This window comes from Pimephales promelas, chromosome 8 (genome assembly GCF_988280905.1).
Source record: "Pimephales promelas chromosome 8, fPimPro1.hap1.1, whole genome shotgun sequence".
Lineage (NCBI taxonomy): Eukaryota > Metazoa > Chordata > Actinopteri > Cypriniformes > Leuciscidae > Pimephales > Pimephales promelas.
Genome location: NC_142776.1, coordinates 6,363,110 through 6,382,438, shown reverse-complemented (window position 1 = coordinate 6,382,438; position 19,329 = coordinate 6,363,110). Strand labels below are relative to the sequence as shown.

Sequence of the window (19,329 nt, the reverse complement as noted above, 5' to 3'; positions counted from 1 at the left end):
CTTCGGTCTGCGCGAGGGCGCGGGCGCTTCGGTCTGCGCAAGCGCCGGAAGTGATCTCTCGTGCATGTACGTCACTCACTGTTTGCACAGAGATTTCAGAAGTGTTACCCGAGGAAATTGCAATGGAAGACAATTTCGATATATCAACAGACAAGAGATCACTTCCAGCGCTTTCCGGAGCTTGCGCAGACTGAAACGCCCGTGCCCTCAGATCACTTGGACGTGGCTGTGGTTACAAGATGTAAAAACGATATAAATACTGTTATAAATAACGATATAAAAACTGCTCGTTTCATGTCTTAGGCCATCAATGTGTACTTACATTTACGAGTCATTAAATCATGTTTAATTTGGACTTCTCTGTGCATGCTCTTTGAGGTGGACCCCATAGACCTCCATTATATGACTGACAGACAAGAACGGTTTGACCTAAAAATATCAAAATTGAAAATACTGCGGAAACAAAGACACTTACATCTTGGATGCCCTTGAGGTAAGCTAAAACATATCAAAAATTAATTTCAAAGTGAACTATCATTTGACAAAACACTTGCTGCTGCTTTAACTTCAATGTTTCTCTTGGCCGTTTTTTTGCTGTTCTTGTAAATCAACACATTCATTGAAAAATAGTGGCTTCATCGTTACTAAATACAGACAGTTGTTGCTCAGTCTTCAGATAAATGAATGCACATTCAACTACTTTTTTTGCAATTACATTATAAAACACAACATCTGGCTATGACCTGTACCTCCCTCATTTCCAGTAACCTAGTACTCCTCCTTACGCAACAGAACAGCACGTCTGTCACTGCCATCGAAAAATCAATATTTGTAGCTAAATTCAAATTCTGGGGTAGACCTTTACTCACATCAGAGTACACACATGCTCTGACATACCACACAAACATGTTTATCATGGTGGAATACCACCTGACTGATGCTACATTGCAGAATTTGGAGTGTCCTGCCTTCGGTGTTTCAGCATAAGTACTCATACACTGCATTCTGCATAGCACTACATAGCAAGAAGTAATATTTAGTACTGATAATGACACCTGGAGCACTATGGATTATTACCATGTCCGCAATGTGCATAGTCATTCAAAGCGCAGGTATGTAAACAATAAATGTTCTGTTTAATTATATTCAAATTTCCAGTTATAAATTTGATATAGTATGTTGTTTTCCAAGCACTTTTGATTGCAGTCAGACTAAAGTAATATTTAGTCTTTTTTTCCTGTCCAGACTGACTAGATAATGTCTTTGTAGTTCTGCTTTGTTCAGCATGTATCCATCTTATTTTTAAATGCACACTATACAGCTATGATGTTTTGTGAAACAGCGAGCCCTAGAGCCGCTGTGGTGTACTTGCACTGTTGTAAATAACCGTAACTCCCCTGTTACTGAATAGTCTACTGAACTATGATGGTAATAAGTTAATAATAACTATATGTCAAGTGTTAAACTACTTTCTAATAATGAAGTTGCCTATCGCGTTTGCTGGCTTATAACGTTTTTTACATGATTGCTACTAAATCAGAGGTAAATAGCCTATAGTGTAGGAGTAATGTATAATCTCATTTTGTGTTTTTTGATTGCAATGTCAGATGACATCAATAAAGTTAAATGTACGTCGCATTATTTCATAACATTGGCCGTTATGATTTCATTAGACATGATTATTACAATTTATCATAATAGTTAGCAAATTGTGCTCAATTACACTATTTACAACCTCTAGGCTTATAGACCATTTCACAAGATGTAAACAACACTGGTCCAGAAGCACTTCCTGTTTCAGTTTTTTAACTCTACATAAAAGCTGTGATAAAATACAACCAACAGAACATTTAAAACTGAATCAAAAAGTTAAACAAACATTTTTAAGATGTTTTCTTTACATGTGAAATAAAGAAAACAGTTACAAACTGAAACAGGAAGTGCTTCTGGACCAGTGTTGTTTACATCTTGTGAAATGGTCTATATCTTAATAATTATGTGAGATATTGACTATGTCCTCATGGTAATCGCTGGAATCAACATCAACAGTGTCAAGATTTAATTGATTCACAATCAACACAATTTCAAGAAAAGTTACAGTCGGGAAGTGCAATGTTAGTCAGCTAAAGTTCGCACAGTACGTACGCGGTAAGAAATCCGAACCAGACACAGGAGTAACGTTATGTGATAAATACACATCACAACACCTGAGTTCAGCTGGCAAACTAGCTCTTGTGGCAAGCTAGGCAATAAAACATAACAAAAAAAAAACAAAAAAAAACTAAGAGAAACCAATGTTTGTTAGGAAGTCTGCTTACAGCTCTGGTAATCGAAAGCTAGCTACAACAATACAACATATTCGTAAACGTGTTTGCGTTCTAAGAGATTTACTTACAAGTCCATCAACAAGATCACCAGGTCAGCGTCGTTGTTGCATCCAGTGCTGCTTTTAAGCTCGCGCCAACGAGTGAAAGCCAAGCCTGAGCGAGTGAGTCTGGTTTCTAGCACGGTCCGATTCTCTTTTCCTTTTTCTTGACATTTCTGACCAAGTTTTCTTGGATGCGCGCAAGTGGCTTCATATGTTGTTGTTGATGTGTGTGACGTCGTTGCCGTATAGCATTTCGTGATTCTCGCGAGATTTGTCAGGGGCGCGCTCAAACTTGCTTTGCTGGTTTTTCCGGCCGCTTCCCCCCCAAGCTTTACTACCAGGATGATTCGCTCTACTATGACTTTGTTTACCACCGAAACGACTTTGAAGCTGTTATATTATGGTACAAATCTTGCATAGTGTGCCTTTACCATACTAGAGCAGGCACGGCCATTTTAATTTGAATGTGCAAGGCAAGTCGCTTAAAGTTTTATTATAATTTTAGTTACAGCAGTTCATCTGAGGAACATGGAGAACTTCATCAATGCTGTGACACATTTAGAAGATTTAAACCCAAGACTAAGTCCGCTGGCTTTAATGAAGAGTCTACACAAGATTGCAGACCAAAGTGACAATATCACATATGATTTTCTGGGATCATCTGACAACAGAGATGAAATTCACTACAAAAACAACAGCTTTACAGAGCTCCTCAATATAAACCACAATCTCTCCAATTTCTTCAACCAAGCCATTCATCATTTCATAACAGATGATCACAAAGAGAGGGGAGTTGTTCTGACTCCTGATGGCACGACGATTGCCCTTGCTCCCCTCCTTTTAGGTCTTGAATCTGGGCTACGAGCTAAAGAATACAGTAACCAGCCTCACGGTTTCTTCCTACTCCCACTGGCCAGGAACTTAGGCTTGTCATTTCTGCAGTTTCGGAATACAACTCCACCTGAGCAACTTGGGCCGGATGGTTGTTGGGACAGTGTATCTGCACCTATGGTTTTTACTCTTTCAGGCGTGCCATCATTGGTCACTGATGCTCTGGTCCATGGTGGAATGGACGGAGCCATACTTGGGAAGCACCTTTCTGTTGTTAACAGCACTGAAATAAACTTAAGCACACTACTGAGGAGCTACTACTCAGCGACTATGGAAGAGTTGGATCATGTCTCAGATATTCTTCTGAGAGGTCGCTATCGCAGACATAATTTTAAAAAGATCACAAATTCATCACTGCTTCAAGAGAAGGTAGCACATGCACTAGATACTCATCAACAACATGGGGACATTGGGATGGAAAGTCTTATAGAAAAGGGAATTAAAGAGTTTGTGCTACGTTACATGGGTAAGTGCAGGTACGTCCAGTTGACCAAATAAACTTGGCTGTTTAAACTCTGGTGTTTGGTGACCAAGCTGACAAATGTGTAACCCTCTTTCAGAGTGTCCTGCCATCATTCCTAGATGTATATGGGGAGCAGCGCCGCCCAGGGTTCCTCTCACCCCTCTGTCTCCACCCCTGCAGTATCTGTATATTCACCACACATATATTCCCAGCAAACCCTGTCTAAACCTTCAGACGTGTTCCGCAAATATGAGGGCAATGCAACATTTCCACCAGAAGGAACGGGGTTGGTACGACTTAGGCTACAGGTACCATCTGCTTCAGCAAGATTCTGTCAAATGTGCTCCATTCCCAAACCTATACTGCCTACAAAGGTGGGCAGTCCAGTGTGAAAGCTGTTCCAAATGATTCTTTGTGAGAAAACAATCCCAGAATACATTGCTATGACGTAACTTCTTTGATAATATTAAGTGTGTCTCACACTCTGGCAGCGTAGACCACATACAGTTGGAACAGAGGGACAGGTAACACCTTAAATAACATCAATGCACATTTTTGCTCCACACTTGCATGATAGTTTTCCACGATCGAAGAGGATCCTAATATATATGTGTGGAGCAAAAAATCACGGGTAAGAAGTGATGCACACACATGTTAAAGGGTTAGTTCACCCAAAAATGAAAATTAAGTCATTAATTACTCACCCCCATGCTGTACCATACGATTTCCACGACGCATGCGCGAGAACTGAACTGAAGTAGTTGAAGGAGATCGCAATTCTCGCGCATGCGTCGTGGAAAACGTATTGAAGTCTCGTTTCAGGCCAACAAGGAAGAAAAGGAATAGTCGAATAAAGTCGTTATTTTTGTTTGTTTTTTCGCACAAAAAGTATTCTCGTCGCTTGATAAACTTATAGTTGAGCCACTGTAGTCACATGGAATATTTAAACATTTTCTTCATTGACTTTCTGGGCCATCAAGTGTCATTCCCTTAGGAGCCTATGTGGTAGTTATACAGCTCTCAAATTTAATCAAAAATATCTTCATTTGTGTTCCGAAGATGAACGAAGGTCTTACGGGATTGGTACAGCATGGGGTGAGTAATTAATGACTTAATTTTCATTTTTGGGTGAACTAACCCTTTAAGGTGTTTCAACTGTCCCTCTGTTCCAACTGTATCCAGTCTACCCTACTTTTATTAAATAAGTAATTATTTTGCGACATTTAAAAAAAGTATGTTCTATATAGTATGAATGTGTGTGAGGTATGCGTGGTAATCGAGACGCCTACTACATTTGTCATTTTGCCCTTGACATATTTAGAAATCCCATATCCCACAAATCCCACATTATCCAATAATAAACCCAGAACAGCGGATAAGCGATCCATTTCATTCAGTACTGGAAAGTCTTAATCCGAAATAGTTTAGTGCATTTAAATATATCAATTGAATAATTTTTTTTTTTAGCAATGTTAGCTTAGCAACATACTAATGCTAATTGCTCCTTAAAGCTACACTGTGTGATATTTACCCCCATCTAGTGGTGAAAAGGTATATGGCCATCCAGTGAATATTAGTTTCTGTTCCTCTCAGTTCCGATTTCGTTTTAACTCCTACGGTGGCCAGTGTAGTCCAAGATTAACATGGCTTCCAGTTCGACCTCGTCCATGAGTGTTAACTCAAACGTAAACGTGAAAGGCGAAGCTTGAATTAATGGGTATGTCCCTCTTTGGCTAATGTACTTTCAAGACGGAGGGGCAACATGGCGACCGACATTAGAACCCCTTACCCGTATGTATTTTCAATGGCATAATATAGACTCACGAGAATACTTTATTACTTGAACGAAGTAAATATACATTAATATTTTTGAAAGAACTAAGTGTTTTTAGCTAAGAATAACCTAAAAGAGTTACACAGTGTAGCTTTAAGTGAGGAGTGATTTTAGAATGATGGCAGAGTTTCTGGCTATGTCATTTCAAAAAAGTTTCAAAAGTTACATTTAAAGGGGAAGTTCAACCAAAAAATGTATTTACTCACCCTCATGTTGTTCTAAACCCATAAGACTATTGTTCATCTTTGGAACACAAATAAAGATCTATTTGCTTTAATCTGAGAGCTTTCTGTCCCTCCATTGATAGCTACGCAAGTACCACTTTGATGCTTCAAAAAGTTAGGAAAACTAACAGATCAAAAAGATCTTCATTTGTGTTCCGAAGATGAACGAAAGTCTTACGGGTTTGGAACGACAATTTTCATTTTTGGGTGAACTCCCTTTAAGATCAGAGGCTACCTTAGCCAGCAACTGGTCTTGGAACAGCTATAATGTTTATATAATGTCAAATACTTAAAAGTGGTAAAAGATCACATTCTGTGTTATTTATCTATGTGTTTCTCCAAGCTTTGTGGTTGGGTCTGATGGTTTCATCTACGAAGGTCGAGGTTGGACGTGGGCAGGAGCTCATACTAAGGGGCGTAATACTGTTGGGTATGGTGTTGCTTTCATTGGGAGCTACAGCACTCATTTACCCTACCGTTATGATATGGAGCTTGTGCACCATCATCTGGTCAAATGTGGAGTGAGCAAAGGATTCCTCCAGGAGAATTACACCATTCTGGGACATAGACAAGTAGTAGCCACTGACTGCCCAGGAGATTCCCTGTATTCTGAGATAACCACCTGGGAACACTATAAAGTATGTATGATTCTGTACTCAAAATGTAGCCGGAAATATTTGTCATGCTATCTAACACGTCAATATGTGTCTGTACTAATTTTTCACAGGATACGGATCCTTTAAAGTAACAGTGTGGACATCTGCTGTCACTGACATGAAATGACTCGAAAACCCACTCATTTTAATGAAAAATACATATAATTTAAAATATAATGTCAAAGTTAAAAGGATGACTGAAATGTAAGGTTATCTGCATAAAACGTGACATTAGCATTAGTTTGCACATCGGTTGGGAGTCAAAAAGCTTAAAATGCCATGTAAGTGAGAATGATGTGTGCAATAATAAAGAGCGTGATCTCTGTTACATGTTGAATTTTGTATGTGGCAGTTTAAATTCAAGAAAAGGTTGAGAAGATTACTTAGTCTTTACCACGAGAGGAAGTGGTTTTCATAGCAGGACCCATAGTGAGACAGGAAGTGCTGCTGTTGTGACAGGAAATTTAACCGTCACTGAACAAAACAAGCAGGTATTTCGATTAAACGACCAATCTTGTTCATATTTAATCAATAAAATGTAATCTTGATTATGTAACGCTAGAATAATTGTATTTTTACCAGTCACAGTCATACCATTTCAAGATGTATATAGGCCTATAATAAGAACAAAACAAGATCACATGACAGATTATGCTTTCTTAGATTTTCATAAATAAGAAGGACGTGGAATAGAACATATACTTGTTAGGTCAGCCTGGGAAACATCCTAATCTCTTAGTCTTTCTTTAACCTGTGAACATAACCTGATTTCCCCACCCACAAACTGACTGGCTTCCTGAATGCAGGAGGACAAGTACGCACTGAAAAAAAAGACTTAAACCTACAAGAGCTGGGGACCACAAAGGGCTGCATCATTTAAAACAACGAGCACCAATTTATCAAAGCCAAAAAAATATTTATGGACCATATACTGTGAGTATAAGAGTTAACCCTTCAAAAAGACCTTAGTGAACAGACAGAATTTTGAAATTGATGATGCACAAAACAATCTGAGGAAGTGGCCAATAGGTGAAGTGAGTAGATAATGAGATCCGGAGCACTCGAATTTGAGGAAGATACAACACGTTTAAAAAAACCCATCTAAAACTGGTAAGTGCTGAGGAAACCATACACTTTGAGGTGCGACAAGACTTTTTGCATTTCACACAAAACATAAGAGTTCACAAAACTGGGTCACAGAGAAGAAATCTAGATGGGTACGAACAAAGAACCGTGTGTTGAGCAGTCAGAACCACAGATTGAGGAGAACATGGAACTGTCTTCTGAACAAAACAGCCCGGTTGATCAAGACCCGCGGCAACCAGAGGATGGCAAGCTACTCAACACGTACAAGTGGCACACGGGAGCCAAGACTGAGACGCCGGCACAGGGGGCTATCGAGAGGCTGGAGAAAGGGGCTTCGAACAAATGGAATAAAATGCAGAGTTGGCGCAAAGCTCTGAGTGAAGATGCCGGGGAAAAGAGCTCGACTGCAGCTCGAGGGGCCGAAAGCCCCTCCAAACCAGACAAGCCGGCAACTTCAAGGAAAAACCCTTTCCGCAGAGCTCTTTCAGAGCCACCAGGGTCCCTCCTATCTTCGGTCCTGTCCTCCTCTTCAACATCTGGGTCCTCCAATGCACAGGCATCAGGGACAACCCTCCAGGACATGACACAGAAGGGGAAAATTCGAAAGTACCTGCAAACGGTCTCACAGAAGTTTAAGAGACCGCGTTTACAGAGTACTCAAATTGCAGAGCATGGTAAGAGCTTTATATTCAATCAATGCTAAATGTTCTGAAAACATAAGCTTATAAAGTTGAATCTGTTAAATGATATGAGGGTTTTTGTAGAGTTCTTAGAAAGACAACTTCTGTTGGACAGTGTTAATTTACTTTCTAACCCTGTAAAGGATTGTACATGAAGATGCCACTAAATGGCGCTAAATAATGAGGGTGCAACAACAGGATGTGCAAGATGGAGATGGAACAATAGACTACAAATTAACTAACACAGAAGCTCTTAACAAGAAACTGTTTTCCTCCTTTGTACCCAAAGGATAATGACCTAAACATAATTGGATGTTAATGGGATTACTTATGATGGCTGGCGTTATTTTAACTAATTAAGTCATGGTGATGTTGGAACTGGATTACAATGTCATAGCATGTTTTGTCTTTAAAGCTTTTAGGCCATTTTAATTGAAATATTTCTTGTTTACATTTTATGAAAAGACAAAGAGCCTGAAAATGTGGTCCAAGAGCCTGTTCGGCTCTCCTGGGCCCCCCCACAAGACGTTCCAGTTTGGGACATAAGCAACTGTTTTCTTCAAGATGGACAGATTTTTATCCCACGCGAGGAGGAGGTAAAGGACTACAGACACATTCAATGATGCCAACAGATGAGACGTTATTCAGATTAAGATATTGGATGTACTGTATGCCCTTAAAGTGACTTTGATGTGCGAGTCCAGTTTGTTTGGAAGCGCTATTCGAATTAAGGTGAACTTGGTGCCTATATATCAATATATCTTTTGGATTTATTTCAGCCTTTGATGAGGGTACGGAACCGGGCCAGCAGTTGTCTCTCCAGTGTCAGTCTCCAGAACATCAGTGGAAGTCACACTGGTCAGTATCACAGAGTTACACTTAAAGCTACACTGTGTAACTCTTTTAGCTAAAAACACTTCTTTCAAAAATCTATGTGCTCATTAACGTATATGTACTTCGTTCAAGTAATAAAGTATTCTCGTGAGTGTATAATATGCCACTGAAAATACATACGGGTAAGGGGTTCTAATGTCGGTCGCCATGTTGACCCTCCATCTTGAAAGTACATTAGCCAAAGAGGGACATACCCGTTAATTCAAGCTTCGCGTTTACGTTTGAGTTAACACTCATGGACGAGGTCGAACTGGAAGCCATGTTAATCTTGGACTACATTGGCCACCTTAGGAGTTAAAACGAAATCGGAATTGAGAGGAACAGAAACTAATATTCACTGGATGGTCATGTACCTTTTCACCGCTAGATGGGGGTAAAAATGACACAGTGTAGCTTTAAAGGGTACATATCATGCTTTTAAATTATTCATTTTTACATATAAATCACACCGTTGTGGTCTATAGACGAATCCGACGAGCGTTCTGTGTAGGCTGCCATCTTGTGGCGACGCCATTACTGAGCTGTTACACAGGCATATAGACATATGCACCGGTATGTAAACAAACCTCGGTGATAACGCGAACTCACCCTCGATGACAGCTTCAGCCAGGCAGAATGACTTGTTGGTTTGATCTGTGACTGCAGTGGCCTCCAGTCACAGATGAAGGTACAAACGATCTTACAGATTAACGTTATTTATGAAAATAGCTTGGCAAGCTAGCTAGGCTAACGTTTGCTAACGAGGAAACTATAAAAAGATCTGTCCATTTGGCAACAATAAATAAATAAATGAATGAAATCAAATAAACAAATTCATGTTTTTCATTTGTGTCCATTATTTATCTCATTTTCACATTGCAACAGGCAAGGGTAAGGCAACGTTACAGCTAGAAAGTATACATAATATCGACCAATTAGTGTTTTTAAACCATGGAAAGAGGTCAATATAACAGCAGGAAAACAATTATGTCACATAATGTTACATTTAGCTCAGGAAAGCCATTTAATGACCATAGCATGTTAATTGAATAGAAAAAATAGCAAGAGAGGAGATTTTGCTGATCACTATATCACATATTTATTATATTTTTTTTACTTATGTCATTAAATAATTGTTATTATACGCGAATGTCCACGTCTTGTACTCGCCCAGGAAATCTGTAAACCGTACAGGCACCAGACAGGGGCACTCGTTTTCTCTTCAAAATTGAAATTTTACTGCCACCATTGAAACAATTTATAACGGAAACTGTTTACCCACTCAACATTATACAAGGGATAACGTTGTAACGTTAGTGACAGTCGTAAATCGCGGGCTGTTTATTCCAGTGGAGGCAAGTTGCAACTAAAACAATAGGAGGCAATGGCGCAACGCTACCCAGCAACAGCTCAGTAATGGCGCCCCGCTTACTTCCGGTAGTTTCGCCGGATTCGTCTATATAAAACATTACTGCAATGCTTGGGTCTGAATTCCTCATTATTATAGCTCCACAGGCCCCTTTTCTACCCCTTTTCTGATGTGCGTCTTTGAGCGACCCGTTTCAATGCGTCCCCTTTAAATAAAAAGGAGATGCGTCACACCCCGCCCGCTCTCCAGGTCGATGAGTTCACGGTCAGTTCAACTCCCCACGTTCGGCCATTATTGTAGTTTGATTGGAGATATACGAGTATACGAAACCTTCAAAGAACATTTTTATTTACACGTTAATAAAATGTCAACAACAGAAGACTTGTCCATCAAGCCTTACATATTCCAGCCAGAGCGAGCGAGTTGATAAAGACGACGACGAACCTGCAGAACATAACAACCTCTTCATGTATTGGTATGCGAGTTAACTGTTTTGTGTTATTAGTGAAAGTCAACTATTTCTCTTGTTAAAACAAGCACACGGACAAGATAAATGACTACGGTCTAATCTTACCACAAAAAAAATCTGTATTGACAATATGATACGTTTAGAAAAGCATCAGAAAACAACGCAGCTAACGCAAATGACCATTGATGAAACTCAAGAACAATAATACTGCATACGTGTAACGTTACTTCAAAACAAAAACAAAGAAAGACAAAGGTACTGCTAAACCATGACCACCATGTGTTTTAAGAAAGTAAAGTACTTTATTTTTATTAACGATATTTACAGCTTATCGAAATGCTCTGTTCGCCGTCTCCAAAGATAGAAGGAATTTACCTCTCATTCAGACGAAGTCAATCAGCAAACCCTTCTTTATACTGGCGGAGGTTGTTAAAGTGGGAATCCTTAAGTGCTTCAGGTCACTAACGTACATCCAACAACCGAACATTTTGACTTGCCCTCTCGTAACTTCTACATAATTGAGCTCGGACTACAAAATCTGAGCGAGAAATAATAATAATGGCGGATTGCTCGAAGTGTTGGACCGGTAGTCAATGTCCTTATTTGGCAGTTCCGCTGCAAATACGGTGACGCACTTGCTCAAAAAACATCATAGACAACAGAAAAATCTGAACTGGTTGAAAAATATGACCAAAACAGAATATAAAGATATAAACGAATCACCTGAAGAGAATAATTTCATCTTTTCTGTACTTGTAAACACTCCAAATATACAACAAAATGCATTTAAGGGCTAAAAAAAGTGGATTTTGCATGATATGTCCCCTTTAAATCAATCATTTAAAAATGTATGAATGTCATTGCATTAGATTCAACATAGTATATTTTCTCAGAACCTCCATTTCTGATCAAATTTTAATTTTAACCGACTGGTCTCAAGGTCATTTTAGAGGTTGTCCTCAAATAAATTTATAACAGAGTAGGCCTATATATTTTTAAATGTAGGCCTATCTATTGATATGATTTCAATCACTATATCTTTCATATAACATATAGTTAGTGTGAAAAAAAGGTTCAAATACCACTATTTAAGCAATAACAACAAAGAAGTGCATTACTGTATTACTTGTGAAGATCATTGTTGGGACTGCAGTACACTTAATTGAAGTACAGTCTAAAGTTCTCTGTGTCCATGACCACTTAAAAGCTGGAGATGAGTTTAAGAGATGAGAGATATCATCTGTCCCTATTTAGCCCATGGCTGCCTGTCAGCGACTAAAGTGAAGCAAGATATTCACAAAGGAAATGGTTGACGTGGTTATGTTTGCGTGTGCTTGTAAAATTGCTTCCTTTGAGTTTCTGAAGATAGCATCAAAACTGGGTGTTCCATACCAGATGATGACTGAGACTATCTAGCACTCAACATAATCATGCAGGACCCTCATAACTGGTTAAATGTAAAAAATAAAAAAAATGACACATTTATGAGTATTGCGTTCTGAAAGGAAAATTGATTCTAAGCTACACCCAAGCATGGGTTTCAGGCGTTGGATTGTATGTGGAGGGGCACTAGGTAAGAACGAAATTTTGCCTTCTTAAATGAATAAATCGAATTATTTTGCTAGAGAGAATAATGCATGTGAAAAACAATCAGCATTAGAACAAATTTAAGGAGACAGCAGAATGCAGTTGAGTTTAAATTGGTCTTCATTTTCATTTAATTCAGTTGTTTAGCAAAGCACATATATATATAATGATTACTGCTTTTAAATAGAATAGTTTATTAAATTTAATGTGTTAAGCTGTTACTACATGAAGAGAGTCGACACGATTATTAAGCGGCGCCTGACCTTAGACCTTGATTTATATATATATATATATATATATATATATATATACATCTTTATCTGTATTTACTGGAAAGAAGAAAATAACATTTTTGAGCTTCCATAAATATCTAGTAGAATTTAGATCTGGTCATTTAGAGGAACATATAAGTCATCTACCTTCTAAATTTTGACACTGTGTATATTGTGATGGTACATTTAGAAGCATAAGCCAAATCTGGTTCTGTTAAAGTTTTATATTCCATGCACGTCATACGACCTACAGACACCTAAAAGCCTGTTGAAGGCATCCTTCTCCCGAATTTAATACCGACTGTATGTGTTGTAATTTTTAAGGTTGCACTTTGTCCTTTTTCCTAAGTTACTTTGTGTTGCTTTGAAAATTCATCTCAACATGCAAACTGTCAGACTTCTTTTACATAGCAGACACAAAATGTTTATAGACTCATTCATTTTCACAGTGGCTGCTTTTTTAATTGTGATTTATTTAAAGCATGTAAAGTTAACCCCTCACCCCCGTAATCGTGTATGTCCAAAAATTGGGACCACATCCTGTGCATTATACTGCTCGTCTGGTCTCCAGCCTCCATAAAGGCGCATGGATGATCAAATAATAGCCAATTTTTGAAATAAGCCCTAGATTTCTGTTCTGTTCCACATTAACCGAATTCAACTAACAAAGTTGCATTTTCTGTTAAACTAGAAATTATTGATCTGATGCACATAAGAAGGAAGGAAATGATATGCTTCCTGTCATGGTTTCAGAATCTGCGATTGCACTGAGATTATCTGTCTTTCTGAAAGTATTTTATCCTACTAGACTGAAATAAACAGAAAGACATACAGTACATGCACAAGATCTAATATAAATAGCATTTCTCTTTCTCTCTTTAGAGCTAAATCCAGATCCTGTGGTACCCCAAAGTGGTACCAAAGTAAAAGGGCAAGATGGAGGCGTCAGAGTGAGTATACATTAGCATGTCTAAGAAATATGTACCATCTGAAACTGTTGCTGAACAAAATGCATGCATAAATATATTGATTTTTTCCATGCCGCTTCTTTTTTTTCATTCTCATGCTAGAACTTAATCAAGCGCCGCTTACAGGGTGATGATAAACGGAAAAGCAGCACACAGATCAATACTGCAGGACTAAGTGGTGCTGGAAGGTGGAGAATAATTTAAATAATACCGAAAAATACGGATTTTTCCCAAATTCACTCTGTAGTAATGTCTAATGTCAATGGGAACAAACATATTATGTGATGGTTTGATATCCTATGCCATTTACCAGTCTTTCACACTTTCTATCAAGGTACGGTTCCAGAGAATCTTTATCCATTCCAGTCAGTGCTGCAAAAAGCCTGGATCTGAATGCAGACCAGACCACCGTCATCAGGCCAGTCCACAGCTCTATTCTAGGGGAAAAGTACTGTTTTCAGGTAGGCTTTGCTTTTGAATAATGAAGTGTAAACCATGTTTAAATTTTCAAATCGTTATGTCTATACACAATCCAAACAAATTACTCGTTTTCTGTGTGTATTTTCTCGTCCAACTCGCAAAAGGTCATAAACTCAGAGAATAACCACTGCTTTGGGTGCAGTTCAGCTGCAGAAAGAGACCGCTGGATTGAGGACTTACGTCGTACTGCACATCCAAATAAGGTACCACATATTCTTCCATAGTCCATCCAAATTTGGCATTATTTGTTATTCTAACAGTATTTGTTAGAAATAATGAAAATGGTTTTACTGTCTTATACCTTCTTGTTCTTTCAGGACAACTGTGAGCGTACTGAGAACTCCCTGAGCCTTTGGGTTAATGAAGCAAAAGACCTTCCCCCAAAGAAGCGGTATTACTGTGAGGTCCACCTTGATGGTACACTGTTTGCTCGTACCAGTAGCCGGGCCGTTGGGAAGTCCGTCCAACGCTCCAGTCAAGCAGTTGACGGAGGATCTGGTGCAGCTGGTACAGGTCATGGTGGTGGTGTTGCAGGAGGTTGCCAGATATTCTGGGGCGAATTTTTTGAACTTGACAACTTGCCCCCAGTCACCCAGATCACCCTGCACCTCTTTAGAGAAGAAGACTCCAAGAAAAAGCGCCATTCCAAGGATGACTCCATGCTGCATCCTCTAGGAAGTGTGGCTCTTGCTCTAGCAGACATAAAAGGACGGGCCTTTCAAGAGAAGTGGTACCCCATCGTTCCCTACAAGCCCCCAGGAACAAGTACAGCAAAGGACCAACTTGGACTTCAGGCTTCACTTCGAGTCAAGGCCAAATTTAAGAACCTGAAAATCCTGCCTATTGAGAGGTACAAGGAATTTGCTGAATATGTCACAGTGGATTATGTGGGTATGTGCAGTAGCCTGGAACCTCTTCTCAATGTACGGGAGAAAGAAGAACTGGCAGGAGCACTTGTTCATGTGCTCCAGAGCATTGGGAAAGCTAAGGTGAGTTGCAACAGCAGTAATTGTTGGACAAGACAGATAAGCGTTTTCAAAATATCTGAATGGTTTTTGTTTGTGCAGGAGTTCTTGATTGATCTTGGTAGTGCAGAAGTTCAGCGCTTGGGAGACAATGAGGCTTTGATTTTCAGAGAGAACACACTGGCCACAAAGGCTATTGATGAATATATGAAACTAGTGGGCCAGAAGTATCTCATAGACACACTTGGTAAGGAATATTCTACTGCATCCCTTCTTATAAAACTCCATGTGTCATTTTATTGACCTCTAATCCCCTATGTAACAATCTTCCCCCATAGGCGACTTTATATCCAGACTGTATAGTGGAGGGGAGAGCTGCGAGGTAGACCCACAAAAATGCTCTTCCTCTGATCTACCAATCAACCAGAGACATCTAAAGGAGATGTGTGGGGATGTTGTAAAGAGAATCACAGACATGCATGAGTAAGATAAACCTAAAAGAACACACTCTACAAAAATATATTTAAAAATGTATTTGTTAGCGCAAGTATTTTATGCTCTAATAATAACAGTAAATAGATGTACTTTGTCCGCTTAATCTAAAATAAATTGTCAGAAATCTTCCAATGGATAATTATTTTTAAATGATCGATTCTTTCCTTTCTATAAACAGGTCATTCCCTGCAGAGCTGAATGAAATTTTTTCCAGTTGGGTCTCAGATTGTGAGGATCGAACGGACATCGGACACCGTCTCATATCAGCATCTCTGTTTCTTCGATTCTTATGCCCAGCAATCCTCAGTCCATCACTCTTCGGTCTTACCCAACCCTATCCGGAGACAAACACCCTTCGCACTCTTACTTTGACAGCCAAGGTCATTCAAAACCTTGCAAACTGCACCTTGTGAGTCCCATCTCTAAAGCCAAATTTATTAGCATCTTCCTGTTAACTTACATCAGGTCTTGGATTACACTTGGAAATGGCGATTTTGAATGATTTGTTTCATATATGATCAACAAGAACCATTTTCTCTCAATATCCACCAGGTTTGGCGAAAAGGAAGAGTACATGTTTTTTATGAATGAGTTTCTAGAACAACACTGGGAGCCTATGCGAGGATTCTTACAGAAAGTATCTGATCCAGACAGTGAAATGGCCATGGCTCGATTTGATGGCTATGTAGACCTGCCCCTTCGTCTAGCGGTCCTTCACAACCTCCTGGTGGATATTATCTCTGTAATGAAACAGGTAACAAAACATCAGGTCTCATTTAAACCTTTGCTGTGATCTTTGTTCAGAAGACTATGGGATTACTGACTTTTGCATCTCATAAAACATCTCAAATATATTTGTAGGACCAAATAGACAACCTACAACCCTTGCCTTCAATCCTGAACCAGATCACAGAATTCCTTGATCATGATGTTCAACAGATCCCTGTTAACAGGTACGGTTATTTTACAATGGGTGTATCAATCAGCTCCCCAGTATCAGGGCACTGATCAGGGAGTTGGCCATTTGAAGGGCTGTCCCATTGCTTCACTGAAACGTTCACTCTCTAAAATGTCCCACACTGCACCACTTGATATATTGATTCACAACCTTGGGAGCTGACTGAGACACCCAAAATAAACCAAATTCGCCTGGTAGGGGTGTCCAACTCTGTTCCAGCTGAGTTTAAATACTCTGAACCAGCTATCCAAAGTCTTCAGATTCACCAGAAGTGTGTCCATGCAAGTGTGTTGGAGCTGGTTGGAGCTAAACTCTACAGGACATTGGCCCTCCAAGAGCCGGATTGGACACCGGCAAGGCTTAATAGAAGCTGTATCAAGCTTTAAAATCAATGTTTGTTTAAAAGTACTTTTACTTACAGCAGTCATGGAACACCAAAGCCTGTATACTTACCTCCAAGGGATCTCCCCAAGTACAGTCCATTGCAAACCTCCATGCAGCAGCTTCCTGTAGACTCAAAATTCAACCAAGTCAAAGAACGTCAGCGGAAGCAGGTGCAGCGGGCTTACAGTGTCCCCAACAGACCATCCCGGCAGAAGAGCCAACCAGTTAAGCGGCAAGCAAGCAATGAAGAGCTACCTACGCAGTGCCCGGACCAAGCTCCCAGTTTGGAAATTACATTGCCCAGCAATGTAAGTAAGATTGGTTAAAATTTACCAGACATTTTGCCAATGATTTGCTATCAAATAAATGTATATGTGTATTTTCTGTTTGTGTGTAGTCCATGAAACCCAATACCGGACCAGCAAGAGTTTTTTGGGAAATCAAAGATGGCAATGAGTCCCATCAAAAAACAGGGCAAGAGCAAGAGGACACAAGCACATTAGATAGGGTGGGTCTACTCTGCATACTCTAGAAGCAATAGGTTTGGGCCATCAAGTGTATTTGAATGCATGAACAAAGAACGTTTGACCTCTACTTTGATGTTTATCAGAAATTACTTTGAGGAAATTATGTAATAAAAAGCCACAGAATATTGACGAAGTTGTGTGGTGTGCCATAGCATGCGCAAGAGTTGGCTGAGCTGCGTTTAGGAGTGGAGCAGGTGACAGAGCGCGAGCTGGAGATGGCCAAGCGATTAGAAGACTTCATAGCCCTGAGCCAAGACCAGAATACACAGCTACAGGCAGAGGTTCAGGACCTCCGTAATCTGTTAGCCATCCGTGAGGAACAGCTGGCCAGTGCAGCTTTCAGGTAATTTGGGCTTAAAATAAGTACAAATTTGTTCATTTGTAAATGCAAATAGGACAACTGAGATGTTTGTACTTATGTTTGTGTAGACTGGGCGTCATAGAAGAGGAAAGGGAGGAAGACGAAAGAAAGCTGAATGTCGCTGTGGCTGCAGTTGAACGCATGAATGTTTTGGTAAGTAAAGGTTTTCTCCCCTTTCTAGTTTTACAAATGCACATCATTAATTCAGGCTTGTACTTATGTTATGGTTAAGTTAACACTTGCATTTGTGTGTCTGATAACAGGAGGAGCAGTTTGCTGGGTTGTTGAAAGATGTGCACCAACTCTATGCAGTTAACGCTGATGGCATAAGACAGACGTACATAACATAGAATGTACTGGTTGATGCCCCTTTGCATTGCTAGTAGCCTTTGTCAGATTTCTTTCATTCATTGGTAACAATACGCTTACATTGCTACCGACTTGTAACAAATAAACCAAATATTGTTATCACTGCAATAATGAAAAATTAACTGCAATCACTGCAAATTTAAAAAAAAAAATGGGACACCTATTTGTGCATTTAATCTTTAGTCCTGATCTTCTAGTTTAACATTAAGTATCTGCATGAGACTTTTATCAACTGTTTTGTAGACAATCCACAAATAAAATGTGAATTAACCAAACCAAGCTGAATCTTCGCTGTTATTCTTTTGACTGTAATTGTTGTAAAAAGTAACTGCAATTAGGCCAACTCAAAGATACTGGATACCCTCAAATTTGCAAGTGACGCCTTGTTAAAGCAATATTCTGGGTTCTGCACAAGATCAATCAAAGTGTTAAGCAAAATGACTGTCACTGCAGCTGCTTCTCAGTCCAGAAGAAGGGATCCTGGAAAGTCTTGGTGAGAATACTGAGTGTTACAGTACAGTAGTAACATTACACTACAATGTCCAATTTCCACCATTTATTTAATCATAATCAAGCATTATGTTTTGTCAGTTCCACTACAGACTCACAGTATAACTGTTGGTGATCATAATCATCTTGCGTATAGCCCTTTTAAGTGCAAGTGAATGTATATGTTTGCTTTTTAGAAACAAGACTCCAAGAGTTAAGGGACACCATAACTGCAGGTCAGGTTCCGGAGGTAACAGACAGAATGGTTTCTGCTTGGGTACAAAGGCAGCTTCTCACAGATTTGAGAATGAAAACTGATAGGCCTATCCTTTTTGATGCAAAGCTCTAAGCCGAGAGAGTATTCATCCAAAATTGTCGCAGATGCTGCGCTGTAGAAGCTGTGATTAGGTGCCAGAAGCTTGCTACGATTAGCTATACTTTGTACAAAATACTATTGTAAAGTATAATGTATTTTCAAAGTATACTTTTAATGCATTGTTACAATGATAATTTCAGCACACAGTTAAAATATACCTCAATATATTTTAATGAGTGCAAATA

At 39.4% G+C, this 19,329-nt stretch overlaps 2 protein-coding genes across 2 annotated transcripts; both read left to right on the top strand.

Annotated features, from left to right (window-relative positions):
- The first annotated feature begins 622 nt into the window (after nucleotides 1-622).
- Nucleotides 623-6,764, top strand: pglyrp2 (peptidoglycan recognition protein 2). Its single transcript, XM_039663806.2, has 5 exons — nucleotides 623-1,112; nucleotides 2,874-3,725; nucleotides 3,820-4,030; nucleotides 6,124-6,418; nucleotides 6,508-6,764. Exons 1-5 carry the CDS (start codon nucleotides 1,049-1,051, stop codon nucleotides 6,526-6,528), a joined length of 1,443 nt encoding a protein of 480 aa, XP_039519740.1. The 5' UTR covers nucleotides 623-1,048; the 3' UTR covers nucleotides 6,529-6,764.
- Nucleotides 6,765-6,861: 97 nt separating this feature from the next.
- On the top strand, nucleotides 6,862-18,554 carry rasal3 (RAS protein activator like 3). The gene is given in 19 exon segments (XM_039663803.2): nucleotides 6,862-8,196; nucleotides 8,668-8,798; nucleotides 8,982-9,060; nucleotides 13,655-13,722; nucleotides 13,843-13,928; nucleotides 14,075-14,201; nucleotides 14,325-14,423; nucleotides 14,538-15,209; nucleotides 15,288-15,432; nucleotides 15,524-15,668; nucleotides 15,859-16,089; nucleotides 16,233-16,434; nucleotides 16,542-16,633; nucleotides 17,060-17,330; nucleotides 17,420-17,530; nucleotides 17,702-17,892; nucleotides 17,979-18,063; nucleotides 18,174-18,195; nucleotides 18,198-18,554. Coding segments are annotated over 19 exon segments (3,333 nt in total). The 5' UTR covers nucleotides 6,862-7,649; the 3' UTR covers nucleotides 18,227-18,554.
- Nucleotides 18,555-19,329: the final 775 nt, after the last annotated feature.